Source organism: Coturnix japonica, chromosome 2 (genome assembly GCF_001577835.2).
Source record: "Coturnix japonica isolate 7356 chromosome 2, Coturnix japonica 2.1, whole genome shotgun sequence".
In the NCBI taxonomy this organism is placed as follows: domain Eukaryota; kingdom Metazoa; phylum Chordata; class Aves; order Galliformes; family Phasianidae; genus Coturnix; species Coturnix japonica.
Genome location: NC_029517.1, coordinates 100,359,519 through 100,376,798, shown reverse-complemented (window position 1 = coordinate 100,376,798; position 17,280 = coordinate 100,359,519). Strand labels below are relative to the sequence as shown.

At 39.9% G+C, this 17,280-nt stretch overlaps 1 protein-coding gene across 1 annotated transcript in view; it reads right to left on the bottom strand.

Moving 5' to 3' along the window:
* Positions 1-452: 452 nt before the first annotated feature.
* The window catches only part of XKR4 (XK related 4), a 214,980-nt gene continuing 198,152 nt past the window's right edge, over positions 453-17,280 (bottom strand). Inside the window, exon 3 of the mRNA XM_015855609.2 lies at positions 453-15,066. Within this exon, the coding sequence (XP_015711095.1) occupies positions 14,120-15,066 (947 nt within the window). The 3' untranslated portion in view covers positions 453-14,119. The remainder of the gene's footprint in view (positions 15,067-17,280) is intronic.

Genomic DNA, 17,280 nt, shown 5'->3' with positions numbered 1-17,280 from the left:
TAAACTATACCCCAACGGAACCTAAAAATAAAATGTATGTTCTACAGCTGTCAATAATTACGTCTTCTTGTTCTCCTCTATAAATTGATCAACATGGCTTTGAACCTGGTTATTCAAAATGGAAAGAACTCCCCTCCCCCCGCCCCAATCCCCAGATATAGAAAGTGCATGACTTTTTATGTGCCAAAACAAAACAAAAGGCAGCTGAGGTAGTTAGATGTAAAATGTACTTACGAAAGATAACTGAAAAACTAAATCCAGGACATACACAGTAAAAAAAACACCCACTTGGAATTGATTCTATACCATGCAACAACTTAACGCTAAGCAGGAGACTCCATGATTCCTGAACAAAAGAAGGAAGTGATTTTAGTGGTAATAACAAAGGAATGAACACAGAATACGCTATTGGAATTCGAATTTCAAGTATTTAAATCTATCTGCATGTGCACTTTTTTTTTTTTTTTTTTTTTTTTTTTAACAGGCTTTTTGTAGCATTAGGAAATCATTTGCTTTTTATCAGGTGTTGAGATCTGGTCTACCTCTGGGACTGCAGCTGCTGAAAGGCCTGTAGACCGCCTGTTCCCAAAGACACCACCAACTCAGCTTGAGTGGCCTTCTATGCACACATCCTCTGCTGAGGCCACCTGAGAGTCACAGGCCCATGGGTCCCGATGTGCTGGGGGCATGCCTGGGGTGTTCCTATGTCTGGCTCTGCGCACCATTGAGCCCTATCTCTTCTTGGACCTCACAGCACAGAGCCCTATCTCCTGGACCTCCCTTTCCTCAGCCAGCACTGCTGCACGTCAAGCTGCATGGTGGCCTTTCCTCATCTGACGACAGGTACTGTGTCCCATGCCTGCATACAGGAGACTCCCCGAGGAAGTGTTGGCTTCAATCCACTAGAGATAAGGAGGGGTTTGAGCTTGGAGTTCTGGCCTTAGCACAGGGGCAGGCCCAGCTTTCCCCCTAAATCCTGCCTGGAATCCCTACCTAAAATGCAAAATTTGGGCATGCAATCACAAGAGGAGACTTCAGGGTCTGGAAAGGAGTTTCATGAATAAGAGTACTTACATTCCTAAGTTCCTCATATTTTGATTATGTTTTTCAAACTGATGTGTCATTTTGTCCAACTTGTGGCAGGCCAAAATGGGGAATCGCCAACGCTGAACCTACAAACCACAGTGGCAGAGCAGAGCTGCTGCCTATTGCCATTAACCCTTGCACAGCCTACACCTCAGGGCCTGCCATTTTTTTCTGCTTTTACCACAGAACTAAGTGGGAACTTTCTCAGAGAAGCCAAGGCTTTATGACTTTGTATGCAATGCATGAAAAAATAATATGTTCTTGTAAAGGAGAGAAATATATTTCAGGTCTTCATAAAACCCAAAGATGCTAAAAGGCACAGCTCTGAAACAGCTGCAAAGATGTTTTACAATCCTTTGTTTTTCCCTCTGCGTAGCAACTTGAAAAGGACAAAAAGCTGCAGACGGCATCTCTGAGGACTGCATTGCAGCAGCTACTAAAATTGTTTCCATTCTTGGCACCAACCTCTAAGGGCCAGGAATACAGCTTGATGGTTCAGTGCTTTGGCACTGTGGGTATCTAACATCGCAGCTTCCTAAATTTTATTTGTTGCCTTTCCTTTCCAAAGAGCAGGATACAAACACCATCCCCATGTCTCAGCACTCAGTATCTGCCCCATGAAGAAGCAGCCCTTGCCCCCATCACCCATTCAGCTGTGCCAGTAGAGAAACTGGAATAAAAAGATCTACCTTTCTCTGCCGGACCCTACCTTGCTGTCTCTGAGGTTCCTGCATCCCTGCTCTGTGCCCTAGCACCGAAGACTGAGATGAGGTTGGTCAATATCCAAACCCTAGATCTTTCTTCAAGGGTTTCAGAAATGAAATGATGACAAGAAAGTGTAGGTGAGGGCTGGAGCAGCAGGCTGATGGGGACACCAGGAAACTCTTGCAGAGTTTAGGTGAAAATGTCACCTCCTCAAATTGCCATTTTTTCCCTTGCTGCCCCAAAGCCCAGTGACTTAGAATTTATATAGAGATATGCATTCTTCTTGACATTGAAATGTGTAGCTTGAAGTATTTTATTTTATTTTTTTCATGGAAAATATTAAAATATTATTAATATCTTGGTAAGTTTTCTGAACATTTAGACAAATATTTAAATATATTCTGGAACCCAGGAAGGTGTCTTTGAATCATTCAGTGACTCACAGAAATGGAAGACCTAGAAGTGCTTTATATTATTTCCAGTGGACTATTTTTTCAATACAAAGACTGATGTTCCTTCCCCAGAGATTTTCCTTTGCCTAATCAGTATTGGATGCACAATGACTGGCAGTTCACTTGATAGTAAAGTTCAAGTGTGCTGTAAAATAGTGACTAAAGAGATTCCTTAAAAATAAATTTAATCCGGAGAGGCATTGTGAAATTTAATAGCAAAATGACACTTGCTTACTCTTGGGACTTATTGGACTTCGGTAAAGTCAAAAGAAAGTCATCCATTGCTATGGAGGCCCTTTAGTCAAGCCCTTTAATATTATAAGCTACCTATAGTCAAGGCAAATCTCAGTACAATAAGTGCTCCTTTCCAGGGTGCTGCTGGTGTGAGTATTACTTATCAGTGTGTTCACCAGGCAAAATTTCTCAATCAGTCCTTTGACAGTGTCTTTTTTTCTCTGTAGACCACACAAGAAGGTTTTGCAAGCGCAGTAAGTCTGAATCTTTTAGGATCATCAATCTCACATGAAATTGCTTAAGAAAGCTCAAAGAAAGTTTTACTAATGGTCTAGAAACTCTTATGCACACATTTTCCCCAAACAATCAAATTCACCCGTCAACCCGCAAAAGAAACTTTGAGTTGTGCATTGTAAGAAATGAAAGGAAGAGGGATGCGCAAATTACCTAGCCTTATCTGAGTGAGCGTAAATTGTGCTATAATGATTGAAGAGTATGTTCATTTTAATTACTACTGGGTTTATTATGAATAGTTTTTGTGGGAATCCATTTGGAAAATGGACAGAGGAAGGGCTGTTCCAATGTGAATTAACTATCACGCTCCTCACACAGCGGATTTCATGAGAACAGTGTACAGTGAAGAACAATGAAAGTTTGTTTGGATTTGTATGTGTGAGTGTGTGGCTTTTTCCTGTTGCTGTTGATTCATATATATAAATATATTAATTAAAAAAAAGACTGCAGAGAACTGAACAAAGTTTTAAAGCACAGCTGTACCCTGCAAAATTACTGTCAAATCAGCATGATAAGGAACTGTGTTTATTGCATCTCAGTGGGTTCTGCGTCCAGTGCTTGCAGTGAGAAGATGACTCTCCCATTTGCTAATGCCCTGGGTCAAATCCAGAAGTCATACTGGGTTTGGCATGGACCTACAGCATAACAAATAAGGACCGTTAAGTTGGCATTTGTGTAAGCATGCAGGTAAGCCAGCGTGGTAACGAGAGCAGAGCCAGCTTTCACTGGTGAGACAGCCTTATACATGGAAGGGCACTTGCAGGAAAATACAGTGATGCTCACTAGCTAGAATAACGCACAACTTAAAGAAAAGACAGCAAAATATCTGTCCCATTGTGTAGAACAAATTATGCAGAAGCGTTTCTGCCTTTGAGAATAAATGGGAATTGATTTAAAGGAACTTTAAATTGCGAGGGGATCTGTGGCTGCTGATTCAGAGAATCCCAGTTTAGTGGCTGTTCTGACAGCAACTCCAAAACAAAGGATATGTAGATGCCCCATCCCTGCAGATATCCAGGGCCAGATTGGATGGGGCCCTGGGCAGCCTGAGCTGTTGGGTGGCAGCCCTGCCCATGGCCTACATGGAGGTTGGGATGATCTTTAAGGTCCCTTCCAACCCAAGCAATTCTGTGATTCTATGATTCTGTAATACTCACTACCATGTTGTTATGGGCATATCTTCTCTCAGCAGTGGGGATTGCACTGACACTCCTAAGAGCAGGAAGGAAATGGAAGCCAGGAATAAAATCATAACAGTGTCTAATGCATCCTGCAAACTTGTCCGAGTGAATGTTTGAAGAAAACACAACTGCTATGATGTGCTACACTTCTAGATCATGCACAAAGGTTATGGGCACCTCCACAAATCCAAAGTGATTTCCATTGCAAGTCAGGGTGTTACTGTTCCCACTTCTAAAGAAGCAAAAATGGACAACTTATAATATGATTAAAAGTCCTTCAGCGGTGATGTGCACAAGGAGCTGAGTGAAGAAATACCACGAGGGCTCATCTGCCCCATGGATTCACAACTGTTCCCAAATTGTAATAAGGTTTTTCCCACATCATCCGATCTCCATCTTTATTTTCAGCTGATTTACAAGTGATCACCTCTCTGCCCCATGTTCATGCTCCTGATGTGTAGATGAGCAAGATTATACCAGGACTGCTTGCACTAAGGGAAGATGAACTTGTGCACCCACTATTTGCTTATTCTCATGTGTACTGCATGAGAAACCAAGAGCATGAGAAAGCACATAAAGCATTTGAACAACACCAAACCTCTCCTATTCCATATAAAGAAAAGCCTCCATGAGCCTAATTTAAGTGATAAGTTGTTGTGGAAGCCATCTGAGGTTTATCCTCTGTAAATTAAAATATACATTAAAAAGTATTTTTTTTTTTTCCCCTACAAGCTATTACAAAGATCTACAATTTCTAGATTTAACAATCATTGACACAATAGCCAAACCAAATCCTTGTCTTGTATGCTCTATTTTGAGACACCTATGTATCTTATTGCTAATAAACAACTGCCAATAGCAATGCAGGTATATCTGCGAAGTGGCTTATGCTGTCTCCCTCTATGCTCCAGTGAGCTCATAACAGATCTAGAATGCTCTCAGTTAATATCTTTAGTTGCAAAAAGAGTCACTGCACCACAAATACTGTATTGGCATTAAGGTTGTATGTGTTTTTTTTCCCCTCATAAGACTCTTCTCTCCTTATTCAGTGAAACAACTGGGGCAGATTTCCACAGTGTTTCACAAAAAAATCCCGTGCAGAGGAATCCTTTACTTCCCAGTTTTCAAGAGTTTTTGGTCTCTGGCCTCCCTGCTGAGGGTACCAGTGGGTGCACTTCCATAGTAAAAAAAGACACACTAATCAGTGTTTGACTCATGGACATATTCACCCTGGGAAAACATGCCATTTTTTTTCCCTTCTGCTTCCCATCAATGAAGCTAAAATCCACCTGTAAGCTAAAAGCAAGGAAGAATATAGTTTCTCCACTCTGCAGGCAGGCACCGCACTGAGTGCAGATAGCAGCACTTTTCTTCCCCCTCTCTGATTAATGTTCGCTCGTGGGAGCCTGATTGCTGTATTACAAGTCGCAAATTTGCAAGATTAAAAATGCCTGTTGAATTAATTAGCTGTAAATCAACCCGAGCAAAGCTTGACAAGTTCCAGGTTGTTCCAGTGGTATAAAGAAAGAAGGAATCAATAGCAGCCAGATACAAGACAATGTGCTGGCACACTACATATAGCAGCACTTTCCCTTTCTGCTGATAACATAAGATTTGTCGTTGTCCATACAGCGCTGCCTGAAGACTTAACCCTGTCTGAACTGACATGGCCGTCTCATGGAACACCCCACTTTTCCTTCCCCATCAGTGAAAGCCAAAGCCTGTAGTGCTCACACAGGGACACACCACAACATGGGCTCCCATGTCCCAAAACAGGGGTGTGGAAGTGACACTGTGAGAGGCTGGGGGCTGCTTTTCAGCTTGTCTGAGCCAGCCACAGTGGTTACTTTTCATCTATCTTATAAAGCAGATCCTGTGGGAAAGTTAGGGCATTTCCCAAAGGCAGAGCTGAATGCTGTATGGTGGCTGAGTCACAGACTCTGTCTTACACCTGAACATCAGCACAGCCAAGGTTTTCATGAAGGTTGTTGAACCGTTCTTGTTTTTAGAAAGCAGTCTGCAGAACTGGGGCTTTACATCTTTTTAAAGCTTAAGAAGAAGTTTATCATGTAATTGAAAACAAAAGCCTTCAGTTAACCAGCTCATAATCTTTTCCTCAGCTTTATACAGTTTAAAAATAGTTCATATCAAACATTTGCTAGGAAACGATCTGGGATACGCAGATAATAATGCAGAATGCATACTCAGAAAAGCAATAGTAATTCACATTTCAGAAATAGCTCCAGTATAGTCACGGTACTTTTCAATTGGCAGAGGTAGCTTCCTCTTCACATACACGTGTTAGAAATTTATCATCAGGATATAATACACAAATTATCAAAACCTTATTTTGACAGCATGTATCACACAACTGCACGCATGCTGGCCAACAAACACTCCCTTTGTGTTCTTCAGTCAAATGTCAGGTAAACCAGCTGATGTATTAGAGGTTATTTCCAATATAAGCTACTGACATTAATAACACTGATATTCAGTGAAACAAATATAGCCAGCACTAAATGAGACCAAGGGTGAACTAATCCCTTTGCTGTTTGCCTATATGATTTTTTTTTCCCCCTCAACTAACCTTGATTAATGAAATGTAGCATTAAACATTTTTCTTCCACAACTTTTCATTAAGTTACTGACACAATGCATCTCAAAGCTGTCTCCAGTAATGACTGGAATGTGTTTTCCAATAATTTGGTTTTCCTTCTGCAGTTATCACTTGATTACCCTTAATGATGATGACACTCCTGATGCTTTTTCCTTAGTTATAGAATTTAAATGAACGATAAGATTAAATCCTAATAGAATCTCAGGACTAAGTGTATACACAAAGAGTGCACCGTGGGCTCAGAAAGCTGTGGGTATGGCTGTGTGGTGCAGCTCTGGTGCACACACACAGTCTGCCTGAGCTCTCACAGCATACCAAGTGGACGTGGCCGGGGTAGCACACTGCACTAACAGACCAGGCTGAAGGCAGTGTGCAAAGATTCAGGCTTGTCACAGTGCTAAGCATGTTCATACAGCTTTTGGTCTGGTTGGTTTTGCATCTGCCCCAGATTTTTCCTGTAGACATTACACTGTCTGGACACGTGCAATAGCACTGGATATGTGTAGCAACCTTTGAGCCCCTTGCAACTAAGGGGTTGCAATGCATCAAAAAGACATCTAAACTGCACAGCATAACCTTGAAATCTTTCACAACGAGTGACAACAGCCTCAAAACAGGAGAGAGTGAGCCTAACCTTCTCCTCAGTAGTGTGCAGCCCTATAGCCTTCCCCTGAGAGGTAGTTGCTAGACATATGGATACTGTTAGCTGAAGAGAGAACTAAGCCTGGCTCTCTCTGTGGTCTCTGCTTGTCAGAAGTCTCCTGCAGGAGAAGAAGTTATGGGTATTTCTGTGCAAAGATCCATCTGACAGCACTCAGAGGTGCTGCCCTTTGGGTAGGACGGGCAGAGGAAATACCAACTTGGGGGACCTTGGCAGGCATAGACAGGAGTCTTGCTGGTATGTGCAATGAAGACTGAGGCACTCCTGACCAAGGCCAGGAACAAAATGTTGGGTGCCTGGACCTTCCACATAAAAAATATGCAGGAGCTCCTGGCTTGTGCAGCTTGGAAGATCACAACATTAGCCTGAGGCCCGCAGTGTACCTCGTTGACCCCTCTGTGTACTCCATGTGATTCTCCTCTGGGTGGGCTCTTTGGCACCTGGGGTGAGCAAGGATTGGTGTACCACATCCAGCCCCTGCCCCAGTGGGCTTGTGGCAACCAACTCAGCCTGCATCTTGCCTTGGCAACATGCTACCTCTGCAAGGGCTCTTCTAGTCATTCAACAAGCAGCTTCTCTACAGTTGGGAAATTACTTAGAGGTGAACAGCATGCGGCCTTGCCTATACACGAACTGATTCTACTTGTAGAAAAGCTGCTGGCATGTCTGCGGCTACAGCATACACAGAAGGGAGGTCTAGAATCAACTGCTTCCAAAGATACATGAAATACGAGAGTGCAGTCTACAGATAGAGAAAATGTTTGTATCCATAGCTGTCATATCTATGTTTCTATGAATGTAGCATCTTGTTACATTGAAAAATCCAATCAATCTTTAAGCTTTTTTCAGCTATTCCTGGAAATGAGAGTTTTGAGTTGGTTTCAAAGTGTTTTGTTGCTTTTTTTATAGTGCTTTGCATGTAGAGTTTTAGATTTGATCTTAGTATTAGCTGGCCACTTATCTCACAATTAATTGGAAACATCTATCAATGCATACAGCATCTATAGCTCCACTGTAATCATAGGCAAGCTTCTCTCTTCCATGTCTAACTCATGCAAATTGCTGCCTGAATTTGCTGAACAGGCCTTTTACCCTGCATCTCACTTATCGGTCCTTTCTGCTCCAGGATTCAAAGGAGGGACGTGGCTTACTAATGAGTATATATGACTCTCTGCATCAGAATTAGATGCAAAGAGTTCAGAACAGAACATAAGTGCTGGAGCCAAGCCGTGTTTGCAAAAGGCTCCTTTTAGTGAAGGTATTGGTCAGCAGTGGGTTTGTATAGGGATCACTGGAAACAAGTGGGGTTTCAACTTGGTCAAAATGGATATATTAATGAATGTTTTAACTAAGGGAGAAAAAATGATCTGATTCATGCTATGGTAGCACTAGGCACAGAGTACATGAAATTATTCACTCAAGGGTTTTGTTAAGAAATCCTACCAAACACCTGCAGTGATGCCACTGTGGTAAAGCAAGCTTACAAACAATCCCAATGGACTGATCACATGCTAAAGGAGCTTTGACAGTGATCCATAAACCAGTGGCACATTTCTCTAACCTGGTGCAAGCAGGGATTTGTGAGGTCATCTCCATCTCTCCTGTAATGAGAGATAATATCAGATGCGAGAAATCCTTTTGGATGCAGATCACTCAGTAATCTGCAGCCAAGTGAAAAGAATGGATAAACGTGTTTCAGAAAATCACTATCGGTGAATTGCAGTAATCTGCCTTTTTTCTTTCTTTCTTTCTTTCTTTCTTTCTTTCTTTCTTTCTTTCTTTCTTTCTTTCTTTCTTTCTTTCTTTCTTTCTTTCATTCACAGATCTGTAATCATGTTGTACTTTATCTATTTTATCGGAATGAAGAGGAGTGGATTCAACGCTGTAATGAAATGACCTAGCTCTAGAAACAGTCAAGGGAGGGCTTCATAGCGTAATGTCCCTGCCATATAAATGGCTGTGTGCCACTGCTCCATTTGGCTTTCTGCTGGGAGCATGGGCTTCATGAGAGCTAGCCTAATTGCTACAATTAGCAAAATTAAATGGCTTATTGTCTATTTAGACAATTCTTCCTGCGTTAGGCATTGTTACGCTGCAGAACTAGTAATTACTGTTGAGCTTGTAAATTCGAGGACACGAGTTGCGATTATTTTTACTACGCACCCTGGTATGAACTCAACCTAAAAAAAAAAAGCCTATTTAGCTGGATGCACAAATGTGATTCACTCCACTTCCACCGTGCACAGGAGCAAGAGAGAGGCAGCAGTAGGACCCCGGCACTCAGCCAGGGGTTTTTCCTTGGCATTATGCAGGCAGTGCAGGGGGTGGAGAGTAAACCACAGCATCTCAGCTGCTCTGGGCTGTGTGATGTCATGGGCTGAGCGGAGAAAGAATGGTGGCTTTGGGAGCTGGGTCACTGTCAGAATTAACTGAAACTGAGTACGATGCCATTTTTAAGGCTTTTATGGAATTGGATGTTCAAATAATTTTCATTACTGGACGAAGGGTTATACAGCAGACTAGTTGCGAATACCTGCAGGCCAATCAAAAGTAAAGGGATATGTTGGCTTTTAGGTAGAGGGAGTTCCTTTCCAAAGATAGCACCAGTCATACTTTTAATACTACTCATGAATTGTTCATGGTATGTTGATGAGATTACCATACATCTTTTAAAAAAATGGGTTAATTTGATATTCACTGTGTATTAAAAATTGCAACTCCAAAATTTTTTAGATTTTCTTCCTCTTCCTAAAAGTTTACAAAATCAGACAGATAAAGTCTAACATTTCAGTTTGGAAGGAATATTTTCCCTAACTTCAGTGCTACATAAATTAATTAATACAAACTTTGTTAATTTGCCAATGAAGATAGTATTTATACACCGCCAAGCCCAAATAACCCAAGCACAGAAACACTGCTCTAACACAAGAAGCATATTTTAACTGACACAAAGAGAACTGGAAATGATTTTTACTTAAAAAAAAAGGTATTGCACATTGTTCAAATATTATTATAAGACTATCTTACTGTAGAGTAAATAACACTTCTTTAAAAATAAGACAAAAAGTTTATCTTACATTTTCTTACATTTTTTGAATGAACATGGATATGCATTCTTTTCCTTTAGAGCAGTGATTACTCCTTAGATTGCCTTTTCTGTAGCACACAAATCTACAGCTCTCAAAGTTTTAGGACCAAGATAAGTTACCTTGACATTTGCTGGTAAATTTGTTTGTTTCCTCAGGACAACCTTTACATGACACTTCCTTCTAGCAAAGAGATGTGATCACTTTCTTCCCCAGAACGTAATTATGAATGTTTTTATTTTCCTGTTATTCTGCAATAGAATTTAAAAGACCCGATTTTTTTTTCTTTTTTTTTTCTTTTTTCCATTATTTTAAAAGCAGAAGATTTTTTTTACACTTTTCTGGATTTTTTTAAAATTTTTATTTTATTTTTTATTTTTATTTTTTTTTGCTATTGCTGTCTTCATTGAACTTTATTGATAGACCTTAAAACAGTTTGCTTTAAAAAGAATAGTGCATATTGATTTTTTATTGTCCGTAAGGCCATCATGGGATTTAAATGTGGACTATATTTAATTTTGACAAGTTGTATAAAAAATTATTACAGCTTTTATGGTGACTGTTCACAGCAAAGCAGACTAATAAAACTGTTCATGTAGTCATCTGAGCATTAAAGTTTCAATAGCTGTCCTGTTCTCACCGCAAGTATCACTGATGTTACAAACATAACAGAGAAGGATTGTGGAGAGCAGATTTTAACTCAGAATAAAATTACTTTCCCTTATTCCTGAAACACCCAGCCTGAATTCAGAAGGCAGTGGAGTATGCATACTGCCTCTGTGTGTACGTAATATCAAGTACGGCACTGTGCACTCAGAACCTGCAATAGTTTACTTGAACTGAATTTACAAGCTCTACTAAAAACATACTAAAAATGATGGGAGGGTAAGGGAATTAACTGGTTGATACTAACAATGAAAAAAAATAACATTTCTGCATCCTTTCTTCCAAAACTGGAGGGAAAATCAAACATATTCACTGCTTGCCTTCTTCTGAAACCTTGCAATGCAACCACTGGTCCAGGCCATAACCCTTTGCGTTCTGCACTGTTTCTTCAGCACTGTCAGCCCTGACCGAAGAGTTCACAGCTCCAAGGAAGAGCGATGTGGTATGAGAAGGCCATCAAAATAGGGCCAGGCCTGCTGATGTTGTCCCTCTCCCCAGGAGAGCCCACGTGGTCCGGGAGCATTGCCCGCTGTGCCCCGCTCACACTAACATTTCTGAGTTACTGACGAAGCACCAAACATACAGAATGGTTTCAGAAAGAAACCCTCACATCTTGGATTACAAAGCTTACACTTGTTTGTAAAGGCAAATTTCCTTTTGACACCAAATGTTGGATTCTGGAGCGAAGGCTCAATTGAATTCATCCAGACAAAGGACTTCGTCCCCAGATCCCTTTTAGCAGTTCTTACAGTGGTATATTTTTTGACAAAACATGAAAGATCTTCTCTTTATAGTCACCTATGTCTGCACAGAGGGAAGGGCAATCACTTTCTACAAAGCTTTGGGTTTGGACTATCAAAGAACTTTTTTATTTAAAAACGATTATTGAGGCAGCTGGCCACTGCTTAATTTGAAAACACCTAAGAAACCCTTCAAGCACGGGTGTTTTCTGATCTGTGCAAAATTCCTTCTGGCTTGCAGGTTCCTATACTTCCACAGACAGATATTTTGTTTTGAGGAACTTGCCCCACAAAAGATCAACAGATATTGAACATTTCTCTAATAAAAAAAGTCAACATTAAAAATGGCTAATTGAACGCATACAAACAAACAAAGGTGTGTAACCTCTGCCATTTCATAGTACAAATATTATTAACAGGAAAGACTGAAATTTACCCAGCAGCATATACAGCAGTGACTACAATGAATATACCTGACATGAAGATTAAAATACCAATCATCAGGTCTTCTCCATTCTGACAATGCCATTTAAAAAAGTAACTCTTCAGTTCTGCTTCACTCTCCTAGAACGGATGGAAATAGTTTTAGCAAATTGTTTCTTATGGAACTGCTCGGTCTCTTTACAAACCACTTATACTTGAAGCAGGATCCGCAGTTTATGGTGTATTCTAAAAGTACCCATGTAGGCTTTCATATCGCATTACACTGCAAAACAAATCCATAATGTGTGAAAACCAGGTTTGTATCAACCTGCAGAATCTAGATGATAAAATTCATGGACCAATTCTTAAAATCTAAGCTATAAAGAGAATGAAATGTATTAAAAGATTTGAGGTTTATAAAAAGTAACCTTTTTATACCATTTTTTTTTTACTTTACAAAAATATTGAAATAATTCATGAGTTTTTCACTCTGCACCAGCTTTAAAAAAAATACTATCAAATTTTGACTTGCACCTTTAATGCATCTGAAAGCACCATCAGGGGATACTTTTAACATAAAGTAGGATACTGTTGACTAGATTTAGGGAGGTATTTCAAACCCAAAAGCTTGTAGCAAAATCACTCTGTATTACAGTGTAATTTTTAGATATATCTGGAACAAGTTCTGAACAGGCAGAAGAGGGTCTTCCACACAGCTGGGTTATATCACACTTCACTGAATATACTTACTAAGAGGTGACTGAAAGCCTTTAAAAGACATCATTTTCACCATGGGTGGGAAAAATCAGAGCTGTCTCGACACGTTGAGAACTGGATTGGTCTTTCCTGCTTCTTGGTCTCCTAGGGTTCATGCCACTCGTGATCTGTCCCTCGGGCAACGTCAATCTTGCAGTTACACAATGTTTGGCACTAGAAGGGTATGGCATGTCATAGTCTCTTGTCACCCCTGCATACATTCACACACTGAATCATGCATTCCCAGTTCTGAAACAGAGAGAAGTTTCAGCGCGTTCATCTCCATGTAGTTCCTTCTGAAATATCTCAATGGGGTCCTCCAAAAAACTTTAGAATATGAAAACTATACTTCCCTGTTCTTTTACATACATATATATATATTTTTTTTGCAAATTGAACACTGAATCATGATTATCATTTAATTTACATCACTACGTGCTGGAGCTCCTTATTTCTCCTGAAAACCAGAAGTGAGCTGCATAGGATTTCTGTTGAAAGCAACATAATGGACTTAAATTGCAATTAAAAAGACTGAAATTCCACAGGAAACAAACAGTTCTGGTGGTGTCAATGTTTGTGAGCTATGTAATCAGAGTTGTTTTCTGTTTATAACCTTGCTAACATGATGATGTCTTTTTAATTAAGAACTATTTTGCAAATCTAGTCTAACCTGAATGATCTATTTATGGGATGTTGAAGACTACTATGCTCCTATTTTCCCCCAGATACCAGTTTTAATAATGGCAATGTTGTGTGCTACAGTTTCGATATTTTTGAGAGGATTTTTCTTTGCTTGTTTTCACCATTGATTATGCAAATATCAGTCATTCATTTCTAAAATAAAATGTACTACTGGCTAAAGTTGAAAGCTCTGGTCAGAAACCCCCTGTTGGTTTGCTTGTGAGTACCGCTCAGTCCGAGTTTCATAGCAGCAAGGAGTCATGGGTGAGTTTTCCCAGTAACTGATCAGTATGTGTGGGATGGTTGTGGGTTTTTTGTTTATTTTTTGAGGCTTTCAGGTGATGTTGTTGTACTAGTGTCCTGCAGATGGACTGCACACAGTGGATCAAATGATAATCATGATGGTAGCCAGACTAAGAACACTACAGCTTGCTGCTCTAATGATAGTACACAGTTTAGTTATTCCTACAGCCCTCCCATCAATCCTTAACTTGGACTGTAATGCCAGAGCTTATCCAAGCTGCATTTTTGCTTTGTTTATAATGTGGTTTCATATTCCAAGCGCTCCTGGATGAGGGCATCATCTTTATACTGTAGCCGTGGAGGAGCAGGGGAACATTCAAATGCTAGGATTGCCTTCCTCAGGCTCCTGTCCAACACGTGTCTCTCCCAGGCTGGGTACCTGTTCCTGAACAGATCGATTTTAATGACCGACTCCTCAATCCGGGGAGGTCGGGATGATGGTGTGGATGGAGCAGTGGGCCTCACCTGGAACACAGGCACACACCCGTCCCGCTCTGCGAATTTTTGATCCCGTTCACTCGTCACACTCCGGTTGTTGGAGATGGACCGAAGAGTGTTCGTTGCCACTTCTGTGGGTAGGGTAAAGGCAGCTGCAGGGTCCTCACAAGCACAGCTTGGTGACTGCCCAAACCTTGGTCCATTGGGATGAAAGAAGGCATAGTACATCAGCATAAAAACAATGCCTGTTAAAAAGCTGCTGAACACCACGCACAGTGCTGGTATGGCAAATGCATCGGAGATTGGTGGGGCTTTGTAGAGATACCAGAGAGCACTCAAGGCGGTGTTTTCCAAAAGGATCACAAAATAGTAAATGAAAAGCCTACAGCGTGTCCTTCCTTCCTTGACATTGAACCAGCTGAAGATATAGATTATTCCAACAACCATGTCAAAGACTATCTCCTCCCATTTGGTGATGCAAAACTCTGTCTCGCAGTGGACAATCCAGAAGGTCATGATGCACCAGTGGAGCACAATGAAGATCCCAAAGTACAGTTGGAAAACCGAGGCAAAGAGAGCAAAAGTAATGACCCTTGCTGCAATAGTGAAGAAATGCCAGCAAAACTGGATTATAACAGCCATATAACTGATGGGCTTCTTGTCATCACGGGAGTCACGGAGGGCCTTCTGGTACGAAGCCAGAGCCCAGGCAAGGGATACGAGAGATGCTGCAGCAGTAAGACCTAGGAGAAAACAGGAGATGCAGTTAGGGCATAATTGGGATATCAGTGCTTCGTTGAAACTGGTGAGATCCTTGCTGCTTTAAATGCACTCCACCATTTGGATAGTAAAATCTCTTTCTTCACCTTTATCTCAGGCAGTAAGGAGAAACAGACTCTTCTATAGAAGAGATTTTGCAGCCATTACTAGCACATTGAATGTTAGATACACATGAACAAGAGTGGCTAATAAACTATGCTCTGAGGAACTTTCACGTTTGAAGCCAATTCAGTCATTCACAGCTTAAAGGAATTCAGGAATAGGTGTCTCTGCCATCTGTGTGATTTAACAGGATCTACTCTGGTTATTGTATTAAAGAATATGATTTTTCTGATTTTGATAAGTCATTAAAGAAGTTCAATATAAAGCAAGCAAGCCTCTCTAACTAATTACTAATCACTTTCAAATTACATTCTCACATGAAGTTTACTAAATCCATAAAAATGTGAGAATATATCCTCATTTTTGAATGAAACTAAACTCCTGTCATATCAAATTGTAACTGACTTACTCTTGCTGGGGGAAAAAAAGGGCACCCATTTTGATAATCCCACCACATTGTAACAGAATGTTAATGGGTAGAAAATATCAAAACTTCATTTTGTTGCAATTAGAGGTTTAATTTCAGAAATGCTGGAATTTTCTATGGAATTAAAATTCTGAGTATAGATATAGTTAACAGACAGTTATGAATGAATTTTTGTGGAGCCTTATACATATCGCATACAACACAGAAAGCCCTAAGTGATAGCATTTCTGAAGTACATATCAAGTATTTTTCATTAAAAAGTACAATACAAAATCTTTTCTCATTAGATTATTTTTGTGAAAATAATTCTCATTCACTCAAACCTTTCAGCACTTATTTTGAGTGGGTATCATTAATTTCATCTGAAGTGAATTTGACTGCTCCTGGAAAGAAAAACTTAAAGAAGTGGCTTTGCAGTTGAATCACATTTTTAAACTCATCTGTTACTTCCATTCACTATCAGACAGATACCTTACATTCCCATTTAAGCGGTGATATATTTTAAAATAGCTATTTGAATATTTTAACAGTTACAGAGCATTCTGTTAGAAATAAATTATGATTTTTCTCCACTAGATGATTAATTTTTATTTACTTATGACTCTTATCAAGCTGCTTTGGATGGAAATGGGAATTCAACTGAAAGGCAGAAACCCTGCTTTTGCACTGTATTTATTATTCAAATACAATTTCTATGAATATGCTGCGTGCACAGGAAAAATCTATCAAACATTTTATACTTAAAACTGATCAACTGAGCAAATTTTACATGCAGGTAATGAACGGAGTCATACAGCACAGGAAGATAACAGCATTTCAACTTATTCAGTATCTAAGCAGTTGCTTAACTCTGAGTAAGTCACTGAAGAAAATGAAGCTGAAAGGAAGAAAACATATTATTTGTCTGCTGTTAAAAGCTGTTTAATCCTTTCAACAGACTTCAGATATGGATGCATCAACAGTAGATTCCTTCCCTTTACAACAGCTTTCTTTAGCACCAAACCGTCAATAATAAATTACTTAAATTCTAAGCATATTTTTCTCAACACACAGTGGTAAATTTAAGCCAAAGCACACCTCACCATTTCTTTTTAGAGAAAAAAGAAAAAAGTTTATGTTAAAACAGAAAAGTGTAGGTTATGGAAATAATATCTCATTCTACTTAAGCAATCCTCCTGGCTTAACACACTAAGATTTTACACTTAAGTAGTATGCAAGGCTTTGTAGCTTTCAGAAAGGATTGTTTTTGCCAATGTTTCTCCTACATCATTGGCAAGGAACAAATTATGTTGTTAGCTCGGATGAACCCATGAATTTAAAGAAGATAAAATAAACAATAAGCAGAAATATGGAACAGACTTAGGATTCCGGGGAACAATTTTGAATAAAACATCATCATTCTTCTCCCTGCTTAGATGCCTGGGTGCCAGAACACTAACATTACTTCTTCATGCTGCGAATAAATGATCAGACAGTAAGACAGGAAGGAGACATGGTATAAATTGGTATTTTCATTTTTGACATGCATATTTGCTCTTCACGCTGGGCTGCCTTTCAGTGACCATAATCTCTGGAGATGACACTTAACAGCTCAAAATGTAGTTTCTCGTATTCCTGTAGGAATGTTTTAACTGTTTCTGAAAAAAAA